Genomic DNA, 27,755 nt, shown 5'->3' on the forward strand with positions numbered 1-27,755 from the left:
ACGATAAAATCTATCTCCACAGTACATCACACAAAGCCTTCCAAGATCTGGCCCACTGCCTATCACTGTCTAACCCCACTGACCACCGCTATCTGATACAACATTATGTACCAAATGACAGAAAGGTATTTATAATTTCCTGAACACAACTGAATTTCTCATTCTTCTGTGCATTAGTACAAGCCATTTTCTCTACCTGGAATGTCCTCCAGGTAGAAAATACTTATTCATGCTTAACCTCTCAATTTAACTGCAATCTTCCTTATATAATTTGATTCTACATAGTCCCTCACTTCTCTCAGCACTTTGGAGACTGTGCTCTAGTACACTTTCTGCATTTTAGTGCAGCAGTTTGTTCTCGTCTCTCTCACCTCTCAATTTTTATCTCCTTCAAAATGGGAACTATCTTTTTGCTTTCAACCCTCAGTACTAAGTGCACTGCGTGGCACATAGTAGGTACTCAATTATTATGTGCTTATTCAATAAATGAGCTATGAAGGTAGAAATGATTTATGAAGGCATGAAAAATAATGAATCCCCCCTAAAGTAATTACAGAGAAAAAACAGCTACCTTAGGAACTGTAGGGAGCCAATTATTGAGGTTCATTTATATTATGTACTTCTCACGGGGCCTGTGCTAAACTTGCATACATTATAACAAAAACACTACAGAAAGATGTTATCATGAAACCCATTATGCAGATGAACAGAGGCACAAAACTGTTAGGTAAGCTGGTTCAAGGTCACAGCAAGTGATAAATCCAAGACTGAGAGAAGTTTATGTTAACCACTATCCTATTCTGCTTTTCAGTATAGCCCAATGTTAAATCTTCACTGCTGTTTCTAGGGCTCTGCTATCCCTTATTGCTATGTAATTGCTCTCCTCTTTTTTCATTTTCTCTTTTCTTTGTATTTTATGTTCTTTACTTCTCTCTTTTTTCTTTCTTCTTTTCCCTTTCTCTTCCTCTAATTCTATCAATTTCCATAATGACATAATCAGAACTAAACTATATGATCAGATATTTTACCCTAATATTCTCTTTTCTTCCTTAAGAACATTATAGGGAAGAAGCAAGTAGAATAAAAGAAGACAGGGAGGACAAAGAAGGAATAGCTAGTGAGAAAGGAGGCAAGTTAAGATTGTACAGTATAAAAGAAAGTTTCAAGAAGCAAAAAAATAAAAACAGATCTGTGAATGTGGCAAAAGAAAGAATGATTATTACTGGCAGCAACATTTTAGCTGAATCACTGAAATCAATATTACATTGTATGTTAACTAAAATTTATATAATAAAAAATAAATAAATGTGAGACCTAAAACCATTAAACTCCCAGAAGAAAACATAGGCAGTAATCTCTTTGACATCAATCTTTGCCACATTTTTCTAGATATTTCTCCTCAGGCAAGGGAAACAAAGAAAAATAATCTAAGGGAACCACCCCCAAAAATAATAACCTTTTGCACAGTGAAGAAAATCATCAACAAAACAAAAAGGCAACCTATTGAATAGGAGAAGATATTTGCAAATGATGTAACTGCTGGTGGGTTATAAAGATCTTATACAACTGAACACCAGAAAAACAACCCAATTAAAAAATGGGCAGAGGGGGTGTCTGGGTAGCTCAGTCAATTGAGCGCCAGACTCTTGATTTCGGCTCAGATCATGATCTCACAGTTTGTGGGTTCGAGTCCCGCATCGGGTTCTGTACTGACAATGCAGAGCCTACCTGGGATTCTCTCTCTCCCTCCCTCCCTCTGCCCTTCCCCCTCTTGCTCTCTCTGTCACTCTCTTAAAATAAATAAACTTTAAAAAAGTAAATAAGAATAAAACTAAATTTTTAAAAAATGGGCAGAGGACCTGAGTAGACATTTTTCCAAAGAAGACATGCAGAAGGCCAAAAGATACATGAAAAGATGCTCAACATCACTAATTATAGGGAAATGCAAATCAATACCACAATGAGATATCACCTTAAACCATAAGAATGGCTAGAATCAAAAACACAGGAAATAACAAGTGCTGGGGAGGATGTGGTGAAAAAAGAACCTTTTGTGCACCATTCGTAGGAATGTGAATTGGTGCAGCCCCTGTGGAAAACAGTATGGGGGTTCCTCAAAAAAACTAAAGATACAAATACCATACAATTCAGTAATTCCACTGCTGGGTATTTACCCAAAGAAAATGAAAATGCTAATTTAAAGAAATATATATGGACCTCTATGTTTATTGCTGCGTTATTTACAATAGCCAAGATATAGAAGCAACCCAAGTGTCCACCAATAGATGAATGGATAAAGAAGGTGTGGTATATAGATACAATGGAATGTTACTCAGCCATAAAAAATTATGAGATCTTGCCATTTGTGACAACATGGATGGACTAAGGGGGTATTATGCTAAGTGAAATAAGTCAAATAAAGAAAGGCAAATACCATATGATTTCATTTGTATGTGTAATCTAAAAAAACAAAACAAACAAAAAAGCAGAAACAACCCATAAATACAGAGAAAAATATGGTGGTTGCCAGAGGGAAGGAGGGAGATGGGTAAAGGGGGGAGTGGGAGGTACAGGCTTCCAGGTGTGGAATGAGTAAGTCATAAGGATGAAAGGCACGGCATAGAGAATACAGTCAATGATACTGTAACAGAAAAAACAAAACAAAACTAAAAATGCTACTAACAGTGATGCTCTAAAAAATATAAAAACCTGTAATAATTAAAAATCCAGTGATAATGGGAAGTGGGATGTAATAGTTTCTATAGGATAGTCATGGAAGGCCTCTCTATTTAGGTGATATTTGAATGAGAAAGTGAGCCAGGCAAATAAGCAAAGAGCATTATAGACAGATGGGCCAGTAAGTAGTCCAAAGACCAGAGAAGAGAGAACATTCAGTGTGTGTGAGGAAGGGCAAGGAGGCTAGAGTAAAGTAAATGAAAGAAAGAGTAATAGAATCAGCTGTAATATATCCAGAATTCATCTATAATTATAATTATTCCTAATCATCACTGGAGTCTTTCATACATAAATAGTTTTTAAAGTAATACATGAGGGGGGAAATTCTGAAAAATTTCAAATTCATTACTGTGCAAAAATTTTCTATGTCTTAGCATTTTTAAAAATATAACCAAAGAGTTCTAAGTGTTTTTACAATGCAAGCAATATTCTTAAGTACAGCATGTCACTCAATGAGTTAAAAATACTTCACATTAGGTTTCAATATATTTACATCCACTATTCTCAAATATGATGCAACACCAACTTCCATACAGAAAGCAGTGTCCTACTCAGTAATATGTGAATACTCTTTGGACAAGTCTGCTGCAACATTCTTTTGTCAAGACTCCAACTGGAGCACTGATGTTCAATTCTAAGAGCAATGTGTTAAGAGGAACACACATTAGTGAGTCCAATTTCCTAATCATGTCCCTTTTCCATCTACCTGCCAATAACTTAGCATGGTTTAAAAGAACTCAACTATTTCCAATCCTCTCTCCCCCTCTCTCTGCCCCTCCCTCCTCCGGTCATGTGAGCTCAGTCTCTCAAAAATATATTTTTAAAAAATTAAAAAAAAAAACTCAACTATTTCCATATATGCCATAATACCCCCAATGCATTAATATGTGTAATAAAAAACTAATTCCATTAAGTCAAGATATTTTTCATTAGTAAGTGCTAAAAAATTGGTTAGCAATAAAAAATTTATAATATCAACAAAACAGATCTTTATTAGAGATGAGAGAATTTCAGAGGACACTTACATTGGGGGGGAAGCTAGTTGACAAGCAAACTGAAACCCAATTTCTTCAAGAAATTTAAAAAGCACGTTTTAGATGTCTTTTTTTTTTAAAATAAAAAAGAAATAATACTAGGAATAAAAGCCAAATATGCATTTGAAAAACAGAGAACTTGCCTACAGTTACGTAAGCAATTAAAATAAAATGAATAAAAATGCAGCATTAAACATGCTGCAAAATGTGCACACTCAATCCAGCCAAGACAGTTACACCCACTCCCATTAGTAAAACAAAATGTAAGACAAAATGGGAAACTAATGAGCTCAGCTGCAGGGGCTTGTTTGTTTGTTTTTTAATTTCATCCATTTGCTCAAAACATAGTTTCTATTTTACCCTAAAGTCTTTTGTTGGATATAAGGGGAATCAAATGTTCCTAAACAAAAATAGGAATAAGCTCTGAAAATGCATAATACAAGCTCATTTGTTCTAATGCACATCTGGTGTATTCTGTCTTAACATCTTTGACAGGTTAATCATTTGTCTTCATGTTTAAAGAACACAAGTGCTTTGCCAGTGCTGTTGAACAGATCCTGAGGGGGGCAGGGGTGAAAAGAAAATGTTAGAGAAAGGTCTATTTTTTCAAGATGCTTTGTTTAAGTAAGTGGCAGTGGGGCTACATATCTAGAAAACTTGAGGGTGGTATACAGAAGCTATAAGTTATTATGAAAGTAGGAAATAAAGTCAATTAATAAAAATAAACATTTTATAGTGTTTTTATTTATTTTTGAGAGAGAGAGAGAGACAGAGCGTGAATGGGGGAGGGGCAGAGAAAGAGGGAGACACAGAATCTGAAGCAGGCTCTAGGCTCTGAGCTATCAGTACAGAGCCCAACGCAGGGCTTGGACCCACAAACCACAAGATCATGACCTGAGCCAAAGTGGGGTGCTTTAACCAACTGAGCCCACTCAGGCGCCCAAAAATAAACATTAGGGACACTTTTCTTATTTGAAATAAAGAAGGTATTTGAAAACCTTCCAGGCTACAAAACAATAGTCTCAAGCTTTATGATGCAAATGGTAATATAAAAACTCAAGGCTAAAGAATAAAGAAAATAGGGGCCAAAAGGATTATTCAGAAAATGGATAAAGTAGCAAAGGTGACAAAATTAATTTCTGTGAAAAATCAGTTCACTGCCCAAAGCAAGGAGATGGCTGGATACTGATATATTTGGTATCCAGTTTCAGTTTGAACTGACTATATTTAGTATGTTTGGTTTTAGTGAGCTTGAATTTAATTAGAAACTACAAAAAATATGAGAAATATTTTCATCCAATTCAACTATGGTTCTGGTTTAAATTTTAAAATAACATTCAGTTTCAAGTCTTACTTAGGAAAGAACAGAAGTCTGATTCCATGACAACAAACACTACTGTAATGGATATCCCTAATAAAAACAACCAAATTCAGTCCGATATCTAACAAGCATGTGTTATTCAATGCAAGTTAACAAACATAAACAAACAAAACTCTAGGACAAGAAAAGAATTGGACAGTCCACTTGAATTTGCTTAAAGTACTGAACATGATCTATAATTCAGGTGTTCATGTATGATGACTTTTAGAATTTTTTTTTAGCTCAACTTGAGTTGAAATTTGAATACAGTCTACTAAAACAATTTTAAAATATTTGTTCTGTTTACACTACAAAATTTTATCCAAACTTCAGCACACCTAAAACGAACCATGTCAGAAAATGAACTCAATTTTCTTCCCAAAACTATTGTTTCCATTAATATCAACTTAGAAGATCCCAAGGCTTCAACATTTCACCATCTGACTCCTCCCTTTCTCTCCCTCAAACTGCTCATTCCTAACTATTAGCACAAAGACCTAGTGTCTTTGACATTTGTCTCCTTACTCCAGTCTCATTATGAAGACTTTAAATATTACCTTTATTAGTCTCTGGCAATTGTGCCTAAACTTGTCTCCCAACTTCTAGTTTTGATTCATGCCAATACATCTTACAAACTCTTGTTAGATTATTAAAGCTCTAAGGAACTCCCCATGTTAAAAACTTCTAAGGGATTCTTGCTAAATACAGAATAAAAGTCCAAGCTTATTAGGATCTTATTCAAGATCCTTCTCAGGGCTCCTGGCTGGCTCAGTCAAAACAGCGTGCGACTACTCTTGACCTTAGGGTCGTGAGTTTGAGCCTCATGTTTGGTGTAGGGATTACTGAAAACTCTAAAATAAAAAAAAGATCCTTCTCAATATGGTATCAGTCTTCCTTTCCAATATAATTTCCCATTATTCTCTTTCATTTCAATGTATGGGTACTATTCACTATAAGCCAAAGAGAATTAACTGGCTTTTCATGTACATGGCCTATATAATATCTGACTTACTTCAACGTATATGACTAATAGATTCTTTTTATTTAAAATAATATTCTCCTCGGGGTGCCTGCGTGGCTCAGTCGGTTAAGTGTCCGACTTTGGTTCAGGTCATGATCTTGCTGTTTGTGAGTTCGAGCCCCGCATGGGTTTCTGTGCTGACAGCACAGAGCCTGGAGCCTGCTTTGGATTCTGTGTTTCCCTCTCTCTCTACCCCTCCCCACTCACGGTCTCTCTCTCTCTCTCTCTCTCTCTCTCTCAAAAATAAATAAACAATTGGGAATGCAAGCTGGTGCAGCCACTCTGGAAAACAGTATGAAGGTTCCTCAAAAAACTAAAAATACAACTACCCTATGACCCAGCAATTGCACTAATAGGCATTTATCCATGGAATACTGCTGTTTTGAAGGGACACATGCATCCCCATGTTTATAGCAGCACTATCAACAATAGCGAAAGTATGGAAAGAGCCCAAATGTCCATCGATGGATGTATGGATAAAGAAGATGTGGTATATATATATACAATGGAGTATTACTCAGCAATCAAAAAGAATGAAATCTTGCCATTTGCAACTATGTGGACGGAACTGGAGGGTATTATGCTAAGTGAAATTAGTCAGAGAAAGACAAATATCATATGACTTCACTCATATGAGGACTTTAAGAGACAAAACAGATGAACATAAGGGAAGGGAAACAAAAATAATACAAAAACAGGGAGGGGGACAAAACATAAGAGACTCCTAAATACGGAGAACAAATAGAGGGTTACTGGAGGGGGGATGGGAGGGGGGATGGGCTAAATGGGTAAGAGGCATTAAGGAATCTACTCCTGAAATCATTGTTGCACTATATGCTAACTAATTTGGATATAAATTTTAAAAAATAAAATTAAAAAAAAAAACTCCTAAGAACCATGAATGAATGAATGAATGAATGAATGAATAAATAAATAAATAAATAAATAAATAAATATTTAAAAAAATTAAATAATATTCCCCTTAATCTACTCATCCAATTATTCAAGGTACAGTTTTTTGTTTATTTAAGTAGGCACCATGTCCAAGGTGGGGCCCGATTCACAAGCCGGAGATCAAGAATCCCACACACATTACCAACAGAGCCAGCCAGGTGCCTCTCAAGTCACAGGGTTTTTTGTTTTTTGTTTTTGTTTTTCAAGTTTATTTATTTTGAGAGAGACAGAGAGAGAGAGCACAAGTGGGAAAGGGGCAGACAGAGAGCAAGAGAGAACTCCAAGCAGGCTCCACACTGTCAGTGCAGAGCATGACGTGGGGCTTGAACTCACGAACTGTGAGATCATGACCAGAGCTGAGATCAAGAGTTGGACACTTAATTGACTCAGCTACCCAGACACTCCTCAAGTTACAGTTTATTTATTTATTTATTTATTTTTTTTAAAGGATTTTTTTTTCAACGTTTATTTATTTTTGGGACAGAGAGAGACAGAGCATGAACGGGGGAGGGGCAGAGAGAGAGGGAGACACAGAATCGGAAACAGGCTCCAGGCTCTGAGCCATCAGCCCAGAGCCTGACGCGGGGCTCGAACTCACGGACCGCGAGATCGTGACCTGGCTGAAGTCGGACGCTTAACCGACTGCGCCACCCAGGTGCCCCTCAAGTTACAGTTTAAATGTTACCTCCTTCAGCATGTCTTCTCTGATTTCCCTACTCCTGTATAAATTTCTCCTGAACACCTTTGGCACCTTGCGAAATTTTCATACAATACTTCACGATATGGCTATCTATGTAGCAACATTACCTCTTACTAGATTTCATAAGAGGGAAATATCCATGAGGGGAAAGTTCTTTAAGGGAAATATCTGCAGAGTCACGCACAAAGTAAGCATTTATATATATACATATATACGTATACATGTATATGTACATATATATATATATATATATATATAAATGGAGAAAGAGAGAGAATGCTGAAATAAATAAGCATACATATTACATTGATAAAGAGGTATAAAATAGTATAATGATAACATACCCAGGGGGTAATATGTGCCATTAATTTCAAACTTGAATATGGCCTAAATTTAAAGAACTGGTATTATAAAGTAACTAGGTTTTCAAATTATTAGATTACCGATATTAATGCCAAAGGAAAAAAAAGAATCAAATCTACATGTTCTTATATAACATGAAATTCAAACACCAGAACATATTATTAATTCTATGTATATATTAGGAATTTTGTTTTATAACTAAACATACATATTAGAAAGTTATTGACAGCATAAAATAACAAAAAGAATTCTCCCTTACTTCTAGTTAGTTTTGGAAATCTTTTTTTCAGTTTCTTCTTTAATGGATTAAGCTCAGGCATTATTTCTGGAACAGCTACATAAAAGTCTGATTGAATTTCATCATCCAAAATCTGAAATTCAGGGGAAAAAGATAACCTTAAATTATATGAAAAGCTTTATCCTTCTAAAAATAAAAGTATAATGTAGTAATTTCCCTTATACTTTCCCTTAGAAAGCAGACATTAAGCAAAATTCTTTTCTTCAAACACAAAGATCCTACAGACACATTTACCAATTATGAAAAACATGAGAACCAAAACATTTTCTGATGTTCTTTTAAAAACAGCCACATCCTTTAAAAGAAAGAAAAAGCAAGAAAGCAAGAAAGCAAGAAAGCAAGAAAGGTTTCTAAACATTACTAGGTTTAATGTTTCCATGGGGCTATGTTAGGCAAAAGTGTAATAAAGTAGAAGACAGGACTAATGTGTACCTGGCGCATACAATCCTACAAAGTTGAATTCATATGTCCATTAAAACTAAAGAAACAATGTTGAAAATTTTGCAATATATCACATGTAAAATTAATACCACTCAAATAACCACTAGCAACCAAATCACTAGCAACCACACTGCTTTCCTAAATTTAGAGCATCAAAAAAACTAATCTATAATTATTTTCACAAAGAACTGAAACTAAAATTCTATTTGCCTCCAATAACTAAAAATAAAAGAGGAGTAGGATGGTTGAAGACAAATTCACTTATAATTTATTTATCCATATTGTAATTCATTTTAATAGCAAAAAGAGTAATACTTAATTTTTAAAAGACAGTTTTAATTAATTCAGGCAAACATCCAAATTAATTAGTAGACTACTACAATTAGTTGATTACAAAATGAAGCAACTTTTTAGAATAATACTGCCTAGACAATAAATATTTTACCAATGATTCTTTTTCCATATAATATTTTACCACAATATGTCATTCAAAGACTTGGTTTGGGGTTACACAGTAAACCCTAAAATCTTGAACCATGGCAAAATTAAGCAGATTCTGGCATTTTATCTTCCTATTACTATTCTTATTTTTACAAATTCTTTACTCCCTAAATAACTTACTATGGTCCCCTTAACAATAATATTTGCATTAAACGAGCACTTACCACATTTGCCAAGCATTCTGCTAAATATGTCACATGATTTAGTTCATCTAGTCTTTACAATAACCCTAAAAGGCCAGTACTAATATTGACCACACATCCCAGATCAGGAAACAGACGGCTCAGGGAGGATTAGTCAGTCTATGCAGTCATAAAGAGCAGACCCAGATTTTAAGCACATGTAATGTGGTTCCAGAATCCAGGGCTCTCATTCATAGAAATATGAAAGCAGAGGCAATTTTGAAATGTCAAAGAACTGCATATGAAATCTCTACTCTAAGACCTTCCATACTGGAAACTAAGCTCTACTCTCTAATTCCAAAGAATTTCTGATATTGTTTATTTTTTAAAAATTAAGAGAATGTTAAAATTTTATTAAGTTAAAGTTTATGATGCATCAGAAAGAACTGGGTACCACCCTCTGACTTTGACTCAGATTATGAAAACATAATCTCTTTGTATTTTCCATTAGTGCTACTCCCAAAAATCATTCTGGAGACTCTTCCTTAAAAATCCAGAATCCTAGGGGTGCCTGGGTGGCTCAGTCAGTTGAGCGTCTGACTTCCGCTCAGATGGAGATCTCATGGTTCGAGCTTCACGTCAGACTCTGGGCTAAGAGCTCAGAGCCTGGAGCCTGCTTCAGATTCTGTCTCTCTCTCTCTCTGCCCCTACCTTGCTCGCACTCTCACTCTCTCTCTCAAAAATAAAACATTGAAAACAAAAAAAAATTTTTTTTAAAAATCCAGAATCCCTAACCACATTTAGAGTACTGTTGGGGCGGGGAAAAAAACAAACGACAAGGACATCCCAAAGGAAAGGCTCAGTTCAAACTTTCCTGAAATCAAAATCTGGATATGGAACAAAAGTAAGTTTTCAAATCACTTTCTCCTGTTCTAAAACCAAAAAATGTTAAATGATTAAATTTAGAAGATTTTAGAAACTGTTAAGGAAAATCACTTGTATTTTCAGAAATAACTCCCAAAATTCAATAGACATGCCTCTTCTTCTCACCTCTTAAAAAAAAAAAAAAAAAAAAAAAAAAACAAGTTGTTCTGGTTTCAAGCCTGCTCCACAAATGCTTTACTTTCTCCAGGCAGGCTACAGAGCCACTTGCTGTCTCGTGCTGAGCCTATGCCACTCTGAAGCGGTTGAGGAGTACAAGTCAAGAGTAACAAGAAGTATCATATTACTACAGAGGTCAGATACTATTCCTTGTGATCTGTAAATTTAATCACACTTTTCACTCTAAGAAGGCAAAACAAATATCTGATCTTCAAATCATGAATAATTTAAATTTCATTTTAAATCTTGCATTCAAAATCACAGAGTCATAGTACCCTTTCCAGTCTACCCACAAAACTCTCACAAACATACAGGAAGCAAGGAAAAAAAAATCACAATATAAATCAGGCATAATTAATATTAGACTGTCTGAATAGTTTTTTCTTAGCTTGATTATGAGACTCAAAAGAGTAAGAAAATTTTTCACTGCTTTACAAAGCTTTACTAACCATTTATCAAAAGATATAAGCACAGTGGTTCTGTTCCACATGCAATAAATCAATCAATGGATGGCAAAGATAACAGAACAATTTCTATAACTAATGAACATGAAACAACACTGTACCTTCTGAATCAGACTAGTTCCTCCGGCAAATGCAGCTCCATTTTCTTCTGCTATTTTAATCTCTGATGCATTCTATCAAAATACAATAGTTTGAACATCAATCTTTAAATAAATTCAGTCTGCTTTCAAGTATTTTGTCAGAAAAAATATTACATTTCAAAGTAAAAATTGTGGCTTTTACTCTTAATTAAAAATGTATCAACTGTGTATTAGTTGCATCAGAAATATTATATCTGGAACAAGTTTACTTTGTAGGTGATTAAGGTGTTTCTTGACTATGACATGACGAAAAACATTGAAATGACATATTAGGAACCTACCAAGCCCAATCTAACTCTCCAATGCCTTCAATACATCATATTTCAAAAATAAAAGATTAAAATACATTTAGTTTTGCTAATTTAAATGGAGACATCAAACCAATATAGAAGAGGAAAAATTATGTTAAAAATGATAGTATCAAAACTATATTGTACACCTAAAACTAATATAACACTGTATGTTAACTAAGTGGAATTAAAATAAAAACTTAAAAAAATTTAGCCAGTTGTCTGAAAATCCAGAAGAAAAATATACAGTATTAGTTATTTTCTTTCTGTATGTTCCGTTTATGTCATTTGGTTTTACTTTGAAAATATATCACTCCCTTAAGTTACTCAAGTTTTGTAGCATTCCAACAGCTCTTGGCTCCACTTTGCTGGAAAGAAGTTAAAGAATCTCTTCCTTGAAAGTAAGGCACATACAGAATAATCAAAACACTCTACAAGACAAATTCATAAATACATTACAAATAAATGTTTATAATACAAGATTGACAAAGAGCCATATGACTATTTGTTACAAGCTCGACTTTCCTGTCTTTCCAGACTAGATATTTTTAAAAGTGTGGTCTCTTGGATGCCTGGGTGTCTCAGTTGGTTAAGCATTCGACTTCGGCTCAGGTCATGATCTCATGGTTTGTGAGTTTGAGCCCCACATAGGGCTCTGTGCTGACAGCTTGGAGCCTACAGCCTGTTTCAGATTCTGTGTCTCCCTCTCTCCCTGCCCCTCCCCTGCTTGTGCTCTCTCTCTCTCAAAAAAAAAATAAACATTAAAAAAAAATAAGAATAAAAAAAAGTGTGGTTTCTGTGTCTACATAGGACTAAGTGGGCCTACCTTTAAAATAATTTTATTGTTTTTGTTTGAGGAGAGGACTTAGTGCAAGTAGCAGGAGCTAGCAGGATGGACGAATTCTCTATTTCTCTTTAGTTTCTTGTGAGAAACATAATGTGATAGATTAATAATGATAAAATTAATGTTCTAATTTAGCTCTTTCTGAAACTAATGACATAGCCTCAAATGGAAAAAATGACTATATGAATAGTCTCATTCAGCTGATCTAAGCACTGATTAATGTTATATGTAAAGAAAATTAAATTATATAAAAAGTTAACAAAGGTTACTCACCCCTGTAAATACAGCAACTTTATTGATTTCTGAAACGAACGGGTATGGAAAACTAAGAACACTGGCAAATGGCTCCACTTTTTTCTAAATACACAACAATGGAAAAATAATTATGAAAAATTCATTTATATTTTCTATGTCTCGCATCTATAAAAAACAAAACTGACATTTTATTTTCAACATTTTAATTTTACCATATGTCCTTTAGTCCAGAACTATTCACAGATTATAATTTAAAGCATAAAGACTATATTTCAGGATGCCTGGGTGGCTCAGTCAATTGAGTGACCTCCTGATTTTAGCTCAGGTCATGACCTCATGGTTTGTGAGTTCAAGCCCTATGTCGGGCTCTGTGCTGACAGCGCAGTGCCTGCTTGGGATTCTTTCTCCCTCTGTCTCTGGCCCTCTCCCACTCTCTCTCTCTCTCTCTCTCTCAAAATAAATAAACATTTAAAAAAATAAAATAAGAGACTATATTTCTTTCATAAGAAACCATAAATGAAAGTCTAAATCTCTTAACCTCCATACTACCACAGCACTTGGCTTCTATCTCCATATCATTCATCACAGCCACTCATATATTAAGAGATGTACTTGCATATCCATATCTTCCTGAGCACCTAGTACAATGATTTCTACATAATGGATATCAATAAATGTTTACTGCCTTGCAGTAAATTCAAAAGAACATGCAATTTTTGTCACCATCAAAGAGGACAGGAGTGTAGCTATGCATACTGGACAACAAAAAATATCCAGCTAATCTGCTCAGTAGGAGATCCCTAGTTTCCACCATTGGCTCTAAATAATTATGTGATATTAACCCTAAATCTAAGACAGGCTGCCAAGCCTGAAAGGCTCTTCTGTGTGGGACTATTTTGAAACAACATGGACTGCCCCCACCTTCCAGAGATATTTGAGAAGACAGTTGGAAAATCCAAAATATATAATGGCATGCATTGAGGCACCCAAATATGGGTGGAGATTCTACAGGACCTCAGAACTAATTTGTTCAGTTTCCTAGCCAAGGACCTGTCTAGCCCTGTGGCTCATATCACTCAGAAAGAATTCAAATGGAAACAAGTTGTAGGCCCACAGTTTTGGTGCAGTTTTAAGGTCTAGAAGAAAGAGAAAATGTGTTGTTCCCTAAATAAAACTGAAAGGTTATCTTTTTAGCAAAACTTTGAGTAGAGATAACCACCTGAGAATTTTTGGGGGGTGGGGGGATTTTTTTTTTCAGAGGGCGCAAACTCTTACACATATTTTAGTATCAGACTCAGTTTTATTGACTGGCATTCCTTTGCCATTAACATGTCACAACCGGGTTTCAGTAAATTTTTTAATGGCAAGTAATCACAATAAAAGCATCCCCTGGGGGAATATTGGCTTGTTGTACAAGCACTCTATCAAAAACAAAAAAATGTCTTAGGAAGACAACAGTACCCTTTCAATGTTATTAGTTTACAAGTGGTTTTCACTTATGAAATGAAGTCTGTCATCCTACAATGTCTTCATCATAAACTACAGTTAACCTTTGAAGAACTCAGGGGTTCGGGGCACTGACCGCCAACACAATTGAAAATCTGCATATAACTTGACTCCCCAAAACTTAACTACTAATAGCCTACGATTGACCAAAAGCCTTACTGATAACATAAACAGTCAACTAACACACATTTGGTATGTTATATGTATTATATACTGCATTCTTATAACAAAGAAAACTAGAGAAAAGAAAATGTTATTAGGAAAATAAGGAATAGAAAATATATTTACAGTACTGTACTGTACTTATCAAAAAAACTCTGCATGTAAGTAGATCCTCACAGTTCAAACCTATGTTGTTTAAGGGTCAACTATACATTAATGGCTGACTGAGAAAATGATCATGTTGGATACTACAACATTTTTAAAATAAAAGGACAGTAACACTATAGTATAAAATAAAATTACAGCATGGTCAGTATAAACTGTTTCTAATAAATAAGAACTAAGAAATGAGAAAGACCTTGATTCAAATCCTAATTCTACCCTCTACCCTGTGACCTAGAAGAAGTTACTTCAGTTTCTATGTCTCAGCTTCCTCTTTTGAGATTATTATAGGATTAAGTGAGAAAATGCATGCAAAGCACTTAGCATTGTGGCTGGCACACAGGAAGTTTCCATAAATGTTGGTTGTGATAATTAAACACTTACCAAGTCCTTTACATGCATTATTTCATTTAAACCTCTGAAAAACCGCATAAACTAAGCATTTTATCTTCCTTTATCAAGAGAGAAAAATCGGGGGCACCTGGGTGGCTCAGTTGGTTAAGCATCTGACTTCAGCTCAGGTAATGATCTCACAGTTCGTGGGTTCAAGCGCCACATTGGGCTCTGTGCTGACAGCTCGGAGCCTGGAGCCTGCTTCTGATTCTGTCTCCCTCTCTCTCTGCCCCTCCCTGCTCATGCTGTCTCTCTCTCTCAAAAATAAATAAATGTAAAAAAGAAAAAAAGTTAAAGAGGTAGAAATATAGATCTGAGGAGGTTAAACTGTAAGCCTAAAGTCAAAGAGCAAGTAAGTGGTGACATCAAGCTTCTGACCTATACTGTAATCTGATTCCAGAGCCCATTCTCTTAAGCACTACACTGTACTCCTCCTCCTAAGTGTTCAACTATTGTTGCTGTTGAGGTTGTTCAATTATATTCAAAACCTGTACCTTTCAGTTTGACCAAAAAAAGACATCCTTGGAATAAAAATTAAAACACTGCTTCCAAGAAAATTAGATTTCTTAAGACAGTTAAAAAATTTAGAGCTGTAATGGACCTCAGCTCTAACTCAGCATTTTTACTACTTTTAGAGTTTTATAAACAAAAGTCTTCCATGGAACTGCATATAAAGAGTGCAGAAAGGTTTTGGCTAAAGCAAGAGTGACGGGCATGGCACCCCATCCATGCAAACTTAGTCTCAACGCAGGACTCTAAGGAACACACCTGAAGCAACTGAGCTAATCCCAAACTCTCATTTACAGAAAAGGAATAGGACACCCAGGCAGCTTAAGTCATTTTTCAAAGTTACAGCAATACCTCAATTAATTTTAACACCAATTTGCTGACATTTGTACCAGTGATTTTCAGGTGAACAGGAGATACATGTTCATCAACTCTGCAGAATATGTTCAACATTCTACTTTATATTTTGAAAGTAAAGACAAACATTTTTCATCCTGAAGTACAGAAAAGCATAAGATTTTCTAAAAATTGTTATATGGAACAGGAACTTGAAAAATTAAGAAACAGCAATTCATATAGCCACTGTTCACAAATTTTTTTTAATTGAGTCTACATACCTTCTTCCCCAGTGCCATATCCAGTGTCAAATCAAGATAAACACCTTGCTTTGGATTAGTAAAGTCTAGAATTTGAAATTTCTTAAGTAAATGAATAGCCTTCTCCACCTCGTGTATCTGTCTTGGATATAAGCGTTTTAAGTAGACATCATCCTCAGGTTCGCCTTCCATAAAGGAATATGACTTTATTTTTTCTGTTTCATCTGTTTTCTCATCTGATGTTTTGTCTTTTACACCTTTTTTTGTGCTCTTTGCAGGCCTTAAAAAAAGATAAATTCAAGATCAGTTACTCGATACATAGTCCAAGAAACTGTTTTTTTAATATTTCTTTCTTATTTTTGAGACAGTGAGAGCACGGGTAGGGGAGGGGCAGAGAGAGACAGGGACAGAAGATCAGAAGCAGGCTCCGCACTGACAGACAGAGCCCGATGTGGGGCTTGAACCCACAAACCGTGAGATCATGACCTGAGCAGAAGTTGGATGCTCAACCAACTGAGCCACCCAGGCGTCCCAAGAAACTTTTTTCAAAAAAGCCAATGAATGTAAGACAGAAAAAATAATGAAATATAAATTTTATTTTATTTTAATTTTTTTAAAGTGTATTTTAATTCAAAAGCATAGACTGTTTTACAGTTTTTCTAATTCAACGAATTATCAAGTGAACTTTTGTACTGTTTGCAGGTGATACAAAGTTAGATAAGGCATTGATGCTGCTCTCCAGAAATTTAGAGGAGTAGAGGAGACAGACATGCAAACAGATAATTTCAATACAGTGGGATAAGTACTCTGACAGTGTTAGCAGAGCCAGGCCAAAGCTATAAGGAAGACTTTTAAGCCAGCCTAGTAAATTAAGGAAAGGTTTTAGAAGAGATGACCCTAACATCGATTCTTCAAGGATAAGAATCAGCCCAAGTATATACCCAAAAAGACCTATGACCACATGAAAAAGTGTACACAAATGTTCATAGCAGCATTACTAATGGCCAAAATGTAAAAACAACCCAGATGTCCAATAACCCAGATGGATGGATACATAAATGTGGTATATCCATACAATAAAATATCAATCAGCAGTGAAAAGGAATGAAGTACTGATACAAGCTACAAAAAGCATGAACTTGAAAAACATTATGCCAGTGAAAAGAAGCCAGTCACAAAAGACCACATATTGTATGGTTCCATCTATATGAAAGAACAAGAATGGGTAAATCCATAGAGACTAAAAGTAGATTTAGTGTTTGTCCGAGCCTGGAGGAGGGGGTTGGAGAAATGGGGCATAACTGACAACGGGCATTGGGTTTTGGGGTAAGTTAACAAAAATGTTCTAAAAATGACACTGTTGGTGACGGCAAAAGTGTGAATATACTAAAGACCACTGAATTGTACACTTTAAATAGGTGAATTTTATGGTATGTAAATTATATCTCAATAAAGCTACTATTTTAAAAAGTAGAGTGGGGCACCTAGGTGGTTCAGTCAGTTAAGCATCCAACTCTGGATTTCCACTCAGGTCATGATCTCCTGGTTCATGAGTTCAAGCTCTGCATCTGGCTCTGTGCTGACAGTGTGGAGCCTGCTTGGGATTCTCTCTCCCTGCCCCTCCCCTGCTTGTGTGTGCTTTCTCTTTCTTTCTTTCTCTGTCTCTCTCTCTCTCTCAAAATAAATAAATTTAAAAAAAAAACACTAAAATTAGCAAGAGAAAAATTAAATTAAAAAAATAAAAAAATAAAGAGTTAGCCAGGCAAAGAAACACATAATAAAAGTACTGAGTCATCAAATAGAATATGAATACATACAGAGAGCCATTATAAATTCTAACTGACTAGAGAAAAGTGGACACAATTTTTCTGCAAGGGACCAGACAGCAAATAATTGATGGTCACTTATCTCAATAGCTCAATTCTGCCACTATGTGAAAGCAGCCATAGACACTGAAGAATGAATGAGTGTAGATGTGTTCCAATAAAGCTTTTTTTATGAACAATGGCTTCAATTTCATAATTTTCATGTGTCACTAAAAAATGTAAGAACCATTCCTAGTTCATGAACCATACCAAAACAGATGGCAGACCAGATTTTTTGGCGCACTGGCCATATTTTAGTGACTCCTGAACCAAAGGGTAAAACAGAGGGCACAAAACATCAAAAGATGAGGCTGGATGGGGCGCCTGGGTGGCGCAGTCGGTTAAGCGTCCGACTTCAGCCAGGTCACGATCTCGCGGTCTGTGAGTTCGAGCCCCGCGTCAGGCTCTGGGCTGATGGCTCGGAGCCTGGAGCCTGTTTCCGATTCTGTGTCTCCCTCTCTCTCTGCCCCTCCCCTGCTCATGCTCTGTCTCTCTCTGTCCCAAAAATAAATAAAAAAAAAAACGTTGAAAGAAAAAAAAATTAAAAAAAAAAAAAAAAAAAGATGAGGCTGGAGAATCTACATCATAGAGGGCCTTCACTAGAAACAATGAGAAGCCACAGCACAGTAGTGACATCTGTATTTTCGTACAGACTATTCCCACTATAAGAGATGGATTTGAAGGAAGCTGGATTGGACACAATATAAAGACTATTCCTTCCCTTGCTTCCCAAGGAGATATGACAGCCTCCAGAGCAGTGATGGTAATAGGCTGAAGAAGATAAGACATTAGACATTCACAAAGAAAATACAGCAGGAAAAGAAGGGGGGAAAGACTCTAGAATACTTCCTAGGCTTCTGGCTTGTGTGACTAGGCATAGAGCTGTATCATTAAGACCAGAAATGAAAGCAAAACAGGTTTCTTGAGAGGAAAGTAGTCACAGAGATGAGTTCGGTTTGGGGCAATAGAGAATTTGGTGTGGGGTTGGTTACATCATTAACTTCAATTCTTTATCCCCTCTCTCAAGTCCCTTTGCTGAGTAACTTTGCAATTCCTCCCACTTAATGGGGTACAGCATGTTTCCTAGCACCTTGATTGGCCATGTGACTAGTGTGGCCAATATAATAAGCAAAAGTGACAGTTTTTCTGTTCTAAGTTTAGCCCAAAAAGAGGCTTCATATGTTTCCACTTGTATGTTTGTATTTCTGTCATTTTCATAAGAACATGCCTGGGCTAGTCCAAAGGCAGGAGAAGGAGAGATACATGAAAGAGACCTGCCCCCACAGAACCCCAGGCTAGATTGGACAATTCTCAGCTGACCTACAGACTCACAGATGTGCAGCAAGCTCAGCCAAGGTCGTAAGAAACACCCATCCAAAGCTTAAATCAGCTGAGCCATAGATGTGTGGGCAGTGATAAGTAACTCTTGAGTGGTCTGGTATATAACAAAAGCTAACAAGGTGTTTACAAAATATCTAGGAAAATATGTTCAGCAGGTAATTGCAGGTAAGAGTTTGAAGCTAAAAAAAAGAAAAAAAAAGACAACTAGAGATAATATATTTTCTCAGCATTAATTCAAATCATACCTATAATCTTTTAACCATGAAGTTTTAAAATAATTAAATAATATTCTAGAAAAAGGTTTGGGTTCTGTGGTAGGCAAAATAATAGCTTTCCAAAAAGGCAATATCTACATGGCAAAAAGGACTCTGCAGATGTGCTTAGGGCTAAAGACTTCCAGATAGGGAGATTATTTTGGATAATCCAGGGAGTACAATCTAATCACACAAGTCCCTGAAAGCAGAGAAACTTTCCCCTTTCACCTGCATCTGACAGAGGTGGGAAGTGACAAAAGAAATTTGAGCATGAAAGGGAATCTGCCATTCTTGGCTTTGAAGATGGAGGAAGGGGCCCTCAAGCCGGGGAATGTGGGTAGCCTCTCAAAAATGGGAATGGACAGGATACAGATTTTCCCCTCCAGTCTGGAAAGAAGCCCTGCTGACACCTTGATTTTAGCCCAGTGAGATCCATGGCTGACTTGACCCACAGAACTGCAAGATAATAAATTTGGGATGTTTTAAACCACAAAGTTTGTGGTAATTTATTATGGCAGCGACAGAAAACTAACAGGGGGTCCTATAAAATTTATGTGCAAGAAATAGATGATGGCAAAATAATTTTTTTTTAAAGAAACTAGGGGTGCCTGAGTGGCTCAGTCAGTTAAGCCTCCAACTCTTGATTTCGACTCAGATCATGATCTCACAGTTCATGTGTTCAAGCCCTGCATCAGTCTCCACACTGTCAGTGCAGATCAGAGCCTGCTTGGGATTCTCTCTCTCCCATTCTTTTAGCACTCAACGAATCCTAATTACCACAATTAACAGCATCCTCCCAGCTAACAAGCAATTCAACAGAATAGCAGATAATGACAATGCTCATTTTTAATGGGACACAGGTGTCCTTCTGGACTGATGACAAGTCTAAGCAGGTGCCCCAGTGGATGGATACAACACACCTCAACAGCTACTTTGGAAGTAGTCCACAAAATTCTGAACCTTCCAAAGTGGAGAAATCACATTTTTTATTTTATATTTAGTAAAAGAACAGGGAGGCCAATAAAGAAGGAGCCTGGAGAACATGTTTTTTTGTTTTTGTTTTTGTTTTTGTTTTTAGTTTATTTATTTTGAGAGAGAGAGAGAGAAGCAGAGAGAGAAGGAGAGAGGGAATCCCAACCAGGCTTGATGCTGCCAGCTCAGAGCCTGACTGGGGCCCAATCCCACAAACCATGTGACCACAATCTGAGCCAAGATCAAAAGTAGGACGTTTAACCAACTGAGCCACCCAGGCATCCTGAGAGCGCCTGTTTTGGTAATAAAACCTCCATCTAAAATAAAACAAATAAATGTCCTAGCTGTAACCTATAGAATTTACTTTAGATAAATGCTGATTTTACCAATAAATTTGTAATCATGGCTGAACCTGTCCATTCAAATTGCAATTAATATCAAATTCCCAAGGACTGAAATGTGATTTTTATGTTAATAAATATTTGCAAAACTCAAAAGAAGTCTGATACATAAAGAGACTGAATTGAGATATACAGCAATTTACTTATTTATACTTTTTTAAATTTTTTAATGTTTATTTATTTTTGAGAGAGAGTGCGTGTGTGTGCACGCGTGCGAGGGAGGGGCAGAGAGGGAGGGAGACACAGAATCCAAAGCAGGTTCCAATTTGTCAGCACAGAGACCAATGCAGGGCTGGAACCCACGAACTGTGAGATCATGACCTGAGCCGAAGTCAGATGTTTAACCAACTGAGACACCCAGGCACCCCTACTTACTTCTACTTTGATCTCTGTTTCACAAAATATTTGAGGTGATTCAAGAAAAATATTTTTAAGTTACAAAGGGAAGCACGGGTTGTTGTTGTTTTTTTTTTTAATGTTCGTTTATTTATTTTGAGAGAGAGAGAGAGAGCACATGCATGACCTGGAGAGGGGCAGAGAGAGGAGAGAGAGAATCCCAAGCAGGCTCCACACTGACAGCACAGAGCCGGGTGAGATCTTGACCTGAGCCAAAATCAAGTTAGATGATTAACTGACTGAGACACCCAGACGCCCCTATTGTTTTTTAAGATTTATTTTATTTTAGAGAGAGAGAGAGCACAAGCAGAGGAGAGGGGCAGAGGGAGGGAGGGAGGGAGGGAGGGAGAGAGAGAGAGAGAGAGAGAGAGAATATCATATTCTGAGCGTGAAGCCTAACACGGGGCTCAATTCCACAACCCTGGAATCAAAACCTGAACTGAAATCAAGAGTTGGATGCTCAATGTACTGAGCCACCCAGGTGCCCCAGAACAGTTTTGGATAAAGAAAAAAAAAAAAAAAAGCATAATACATTATAACACAGGTCAAATAGGACTCTAAAAAAACACTTTCTTCCAAAATTAAAAAAACACACAATAAAATCTGTCAATAATTAATTTTGTAGACTGACTGCCTATTTTCCATGACCCTTCAAAAAATGGCTATCTTTATTCATTAGAATCGCATCCAGAAGAACTCTGTTGCTCATGCAAATATAAGGCCCTATCAGGAGAGTTTAAATACTGTGAATCTTGGGGAATAAAAATCATACTAAAAAGGGGTTTGCCAACATGAGGGAGAAATACCTGGCAGTCTGAATCAAAGAGAATTTTGCTGCAGTTACCTTGGTACCTCAACCACATACATTAAATGAGTAATAAGAGACTACTCAAGTAATAACTCTCCCCTTGCCTCATCTGTCCCTTAACACCGAAAGTGTAAAAGAAAAAATAATTCCATAGTCATACTCAAGTGAGAAAAAAATCAGTGCTGTAATAATTTTTTTAATGTTTATTTATTTTTGAGAGAGAGAGAGAGAAACAGAATGTGAGTGGAGGAGGGGCAGAGAGAGAGGGAGGCACAGAATCCAAAGCAGGCTCCAGGCTCTGAGCTGTCAGCACAAAGCCTGACACAGGGCTCGAACCCTGAACCGTGAGATCATGACCTCAGCCAGTTGGGACACCCAACCAACTGAGCCACCCAGGTGCCCCAAAATCAATGCTGTAATAAAGCTCACTTCAAGACCTCTGAAGATCTGTGACCCCAGAGATCCAAGTCCCTTCAAGGCTGAAAAACCCTTTACACAGAGGAACTGGGGGATAGGATCCGGGCAGCACGGTGATACACAACTTCTGTCAAATTACACTGAGCTAAACAGAACTAAAGACAAAATGCCTAGGGCATGTAATTATTAATGGAATGCAAATATCTGGACATCTTATTTCTTAGTGTAATCCTGAAAATAAATTCACTAATATCTCTGACACTGGTTTATTCATGAAACTAAATGCAGAAGTTCTGCTTATGCTTACAATGTGAAAGCCAAAAGAATAAAACAGTCAATAATAATATAAACAAATGAAAATTAAAAAATAAAAACTGGAAAGAGCACTAACAATAAGAGAGTTGGATAAAATCATGACTTTTCTTGAATGCATCACAAAGCTGAGATCACAGGGCAACTAAGTAGCCTTAAATCCAAGGAGAATCAGTCCACATTCCCCATGCCCCCTCCATATGCATACTCAGGACACTCTCACCCATGGCAGAGTATAGAAGGCAAGCAGGTAAGAAGAAAAAAAAATCAGCTACAATTTTAGGACTACTAGAAACTCCCTGGGAAATCCACACACAAGGGGAGTTCACACTCAATTTACAGGCCCTTTCCACAGACCTCCACCAGATGCTCCTGGGAAAGACTGGAGCAGGCCAGGAGACTAGAAAACCTTCCTGAAGAGTGCAGGCACAGAGTTAGCCACTGCTGCCAGAAAGGCATGTAACCCTGAAAACATGTAGGGCACAGGTGTAGGGAAAAGAAAGAAAAAAACACCAAAACTTCTACCCTTAGGGGTAGGTCAGGAAACAGTCCTGAGCACAGTATCCTCACCAGTACAGTAAAGCTGGGGAAGGGCCTGGACACTGGCACAAGACCTGCAATAAATAAATACCAAAAGGAGAAGGGACAGAAATACTGAGAAAACCCCATTCCCAAGGTCCAGCCACACTGCATCTACTTAAGAAAAAGGCTGGACTTGGAAAACAGAATATCCCTCCTCCACCCATCACCAGCCTAGCAGGCACTAATAAGCAACAGCAATCTATACCAGGGGAGGGGAAAGAGTATGCAGAGAGACCCCCCTCTGAGGCACAGCTGCACAGGCAAGGCAGAAAATAGAGCATAAAACAGAAACGCTGAGAAAAACCTTCTAGCAACCCAGCCCCCACCCTAAGCACAACGTAAAGTACAGAAATGTGAAGCTGGTGGTAACCATAGCAACAACAAAACCAAAACCTAGCTCAACTTCTGACTGGACTGATTGAACACTGTGACAAGAAGAGGCATGTGCATTCCCAGGCATAAATACTAGGTACTTCGGTCTCAACTGTTCTACACAAGATGTTCAACAGTCAAAAAATTTGAGATACATGAAAAAAGAGCCTATTATCAACAGAGAAACAGAACCAGAGTCAGAGATGATCAAGTGGCCTTTCTTTATTAGGATCTGCCACTGGCAAACCATGGGTATATGCACATACATGGAGGAGTGAAGAGATTCAAGATGACGAGAGAAGAGAGAAGCAAGCACAAGCCTCTCCAACCTGTCTCAGCTCTGATTTAAAAAAAAAAAAATTTCCATACAAAACTATTTCTTACTATATTATAAAATCGGTACCTTAAAAAATTAAAACCACCACTAAAATTACAAATACTATGATTCTCATCAAGCTACTGAATAATTCTCATTTGTCAGACATGAAAGAAATCATCTAATAATTTACCAGTTTTATTTTACGTTGCATATTTCTCACGCTATAGTTTTTAGATGAGTGAAAATTGTTTTTAAAGTTGCACTGGAAGAGAATATGGGGAAGACATAGAATGAAAATTTTCTATAGGATAAAAGCAAACATTTAAAGATAAAATATTCTAACAGTAATTAATATCCCTAATAAATATTTTCAAAAAGCAGAAAAGAAGACAAACTGCTCAAAAGAAAAATAAGCAAAAGATATAAATTAGAATACAATGAAGAAACAGAAATAAAGACTGAATATATCAAGAGAGGTTAAGAATGCAGGCACTCATTCACTGCTGGAGGGATAGGGATGTAACCAAGTAGAACCCAATACTCCTCTAACTTAACAACAAAAAAGAATCCACTGGGTACTATGCACACTGAAAAGGAAGGCTCCTTTCTAGTTATATTTCTGCCACCTCCCTCTTCATCCTGTATCAAGCCATAGCAGACAGTATTCGTCCATATCATTCACTTTCATGCTTCTGTACCACTGAAATACTTTTCTCTCAACCCCCCTGCAAAATTCTTTCAGGACCCAGTTCAAATACTTCTTGCCATACCCTTTTCCAGGTAGAATTAAGTTACCTTATATCTGTGATCCCATAGAACTTGGTCCATTTCTCTTCCACAGCAATTAAAATAAAAGGTTATATATAGTACACAATATGTACTAATTTATTTTATGTAAAGAGCTCCTACTAATCAAAGAATTGGAATAGAACATGAAGAAAATCCGTAATAAGCAATATAAATGGTTTTTTAACACATGAAGATATACAACCTCAATAATAATAAACATAAATTAAAACTTGAGTATACCATTCATTACCCAGCAAATTGTCAGAGTTCAAAAATTTTAACTACACTGTATATGGAAAAATAGGCATTCTAATACTGTTTACTGGCAAGAACATAAATTGTCAATATCTCTATGAAGGCAATTTGGCATTACCTATCAAAATTATAAATGCACATATCTTTTGATTCAAAAATTCTATTTCTCAGAGTTTATACTACAAACGTATTCATAATCTTTGACAAGATCTATGTACATGATTATTCACTGCAGGATCATTTGTATTAGCAAAAGATTAAAAAGATAAATGTGTATCATAGAGGGAAATAGGGAAATGGTTAAATAAATTATGGTATATTCACATGATGAAATATTATATGCAGGTCATTACAGCACTATTTTACAAGAGCCAAAACATGGAAACAACCTAAGTGTCCATCAACAGATGAATGGATAAAGAAAATACGGCACATGTATACAATGAAATATTTATCATTCAGTCATAAGAAAAGAATGAAATCTTGCCATTTGAGACAACATGGATGGACCTTCAGGGCATTATGCTGATAAAAGTTAGACAAAAAATAACAAATACCATATGATCTCACTTATACATGAAATCTTTAAAAAAAAAAAATGAACTCACAGATGCAGAGAACTAATTGGTGGTTACCAAAGGCAAGGCAGGGGTGGTGAAATGGGCCAAGGTGGTCAAAAGTACAAACTCCCTCTTATAAAATAAATAATCATGGAAATGTAATGTGTAGCAAGGTGACTACAGTTAATAATACTGTATGGTCTGTTTGAAAGTTGCTAAGAGGGTAAATCTTCGAAAGCTCTCATCACAAGAAAAGAAAGTACATCTCTATATAGTGACAGATATTAACAAGACTTACTCTTATGGGGATTTCCCAAAATATATAAATATTGAATCATTATGTTGTACACCTGACACTAATATATTATGTGTCAATTATATCTCATTAAAAAAAATAACTAGACAGCTCCATCTAAAACTATCTCCAAGATATATCATTTTTTTGAGTTTATTTCTTTATTTTGAGAGAGAAAGAGAGAGCAAGTGCAGAAGAGAGGCAGAGAGAGAAGATCTCAAGCATGATCTATGCTGTTTAGTGTGGAGGAGCCCGATGTGGCTCTAGAACCCACGAACAGTGACATCATGACCTGAGCTGAAATCAGGAGTTGGATGCTTAACAGATTGAGTCACCCAGGCACGCCTATGATACGCTGTTAAGTTAAAAGCAAGCAAGATGCAAAACGAGGAATACAGTTAAATAAGAAACAATTCTGACATTAAATGTATGTGTTTTTTTTTCCTACACCAACCAATCATCTGACATCAGCCAAGTATCCAACACTTGAACACAATTCTGATACTATCTACCTGGATTTTGCATCAGATCCCACAAGTTAAGGATTCAATCCCACAAGACTGCCCCCACTTCGGATGTCAACTGTAATTCAGGGCCTCTGGTATTTCTGGCCAAATGGCTAGAAATCAAGGCGTCCTGTGACCCCCTCCACAGACTTCATAATTTACTAGTATAGTTCACAGAGCACAAAGAAACACTTACTTAACATTTACCAGTTTATTATACAATAAAAAATATGATAAAGGATACAGACGAACAGGGACATAGGGGAAGGTCCAAAAGAGTCTAGAGTGTAAGAGTTTCTCTCCCCAGTGGGTCTGGGTGAGTCACCTTTCTGGCACACGTATATATTCACCAATCCAGAAACTCTTAGAACCCCACAGTACTGGGATTTTTATGGAGGCATAATCAATTATGAACTCAATCTCTAGCCTCTCTCCCTGGCAGGGCTGAAAGATTATTCTTTTTTTTTTTTTTTAATTTGTTTCGTGTTTTATTCATTTTCTGAGAGAGAGAGAGAGAGAGAGAGAGCGAGCGAGCAGGGGACAGGCAGAGAGAGGGAGACACTGAACCCGAAACAGGCTCCACCAGAGCCTGATGTGGGGCTCAGACTCAAGAACCATGAGATTATGACCTAAGCTGTAGTCTGACATTTAACTGAATGAGCCACCCAGGCACCCCAGGGCTGGAAGAGTCTAATCATGGCTTGCTCTTTCTGGTGACCAGCCCTCACCTAAGAGTCTACCAAGATTTGCCTTATTAGAACAAAAGATGCTCCTATCACCCAGAAAATTACAAGAGGTTTTAAGAGCTCTGTATCAAGCACTGGGGGCAGAGACCAATATAAATATTTCTTATCATATCACAAAATCTTAGCTCCAACACTTACTAGCTCTGTGACCCTAGGCAAGTTATCTAATCTATCAGTGCCTTACTTTTCAACTCAAAAACATAACATTATAACAACAGCTTGCACATAAAGTTGCTGTGGAAAATAAATTAATTATTGAATGCTAGTGTTCAATATATGTTAAGTATTACTATAATAAGTCATATTTTTTTCTTTAGGACTATAAAAGGTCAAAGAAGCAGAGATGATAAACTTTTACAACTATATGTCCCTGTACATATTTATGGGACAAAGCATAATGTTTTTTAATCAAAATTTTAAATGAATGCAAACAAAATGAATTAAAAAAAAATACTTACTTTGTAGCAGCAGCAAAATATCTGCTGGGCACCCAAACATTTACAGAACAAGGATAAAGAGATGTCTGACAAGTCGTCTTGGAAAGACCATGCTTTTGACGATGTATCAAGACTTGAAAGAAAAAAAATACATTAATCATTACATCCATACTTTTTA

The 27,755-nt window shown here is 36.6% G+C and overlaps 1 protein-coding gene across 1 annotated transcript in view; it reads right to left on the bottom strand.

The window, feature by feature from the left end:
* MRPL1 (mitochondrial ribosomal protein L1) overlaps nucleotides 1–27,755 on the bottom strand; it is a 98,739-nt gene that overhangs the window by 56,893 nt on the left and 14,091 nt on the right. The window contains exons 2-6 of the mRNA XM_030313623.1: nucleotides 27,599–27,710; nucleotides 15,972–16,230; nucleotides 12,643–12,726; nucleotides 11,197–11,268; nucleotides 8,428–8,539 (exon numbers count right to left, since the gene is read on the bottom strand). Coding sequence (XP_030169483.1) covers nucleotides 8,428–8,539; nucleotides 11,197–11,268; nucleotides 12,643–12,726; nucleotides 15,972–16,230; nucleotides 27,599–27,710 — 639 coding nt within the window. The remainder of the gene's footprint in view (nucleotides 1–8,427; nucleotides 8,540–11,196; nucleotides 11,269–12,642; nucleotides 12,727–15,971; nucleotides 16,231–27,598; nucleotides 27,711–27,755) is intronic.

This window comes from Lynx canadensis, chromosome B1, assembly GCF_007474595.2.
Source record: "Lynx canadensis isolate LIC74 chromosome B1, mLynCan4.pri.v2, whole genome shotgun sequence".
Lineage (NCBI taxonomy): Eukaryota > Metazoa > Chordata > Mammalia > Carnivora > Felidae > Lynx > Lynx canadensis.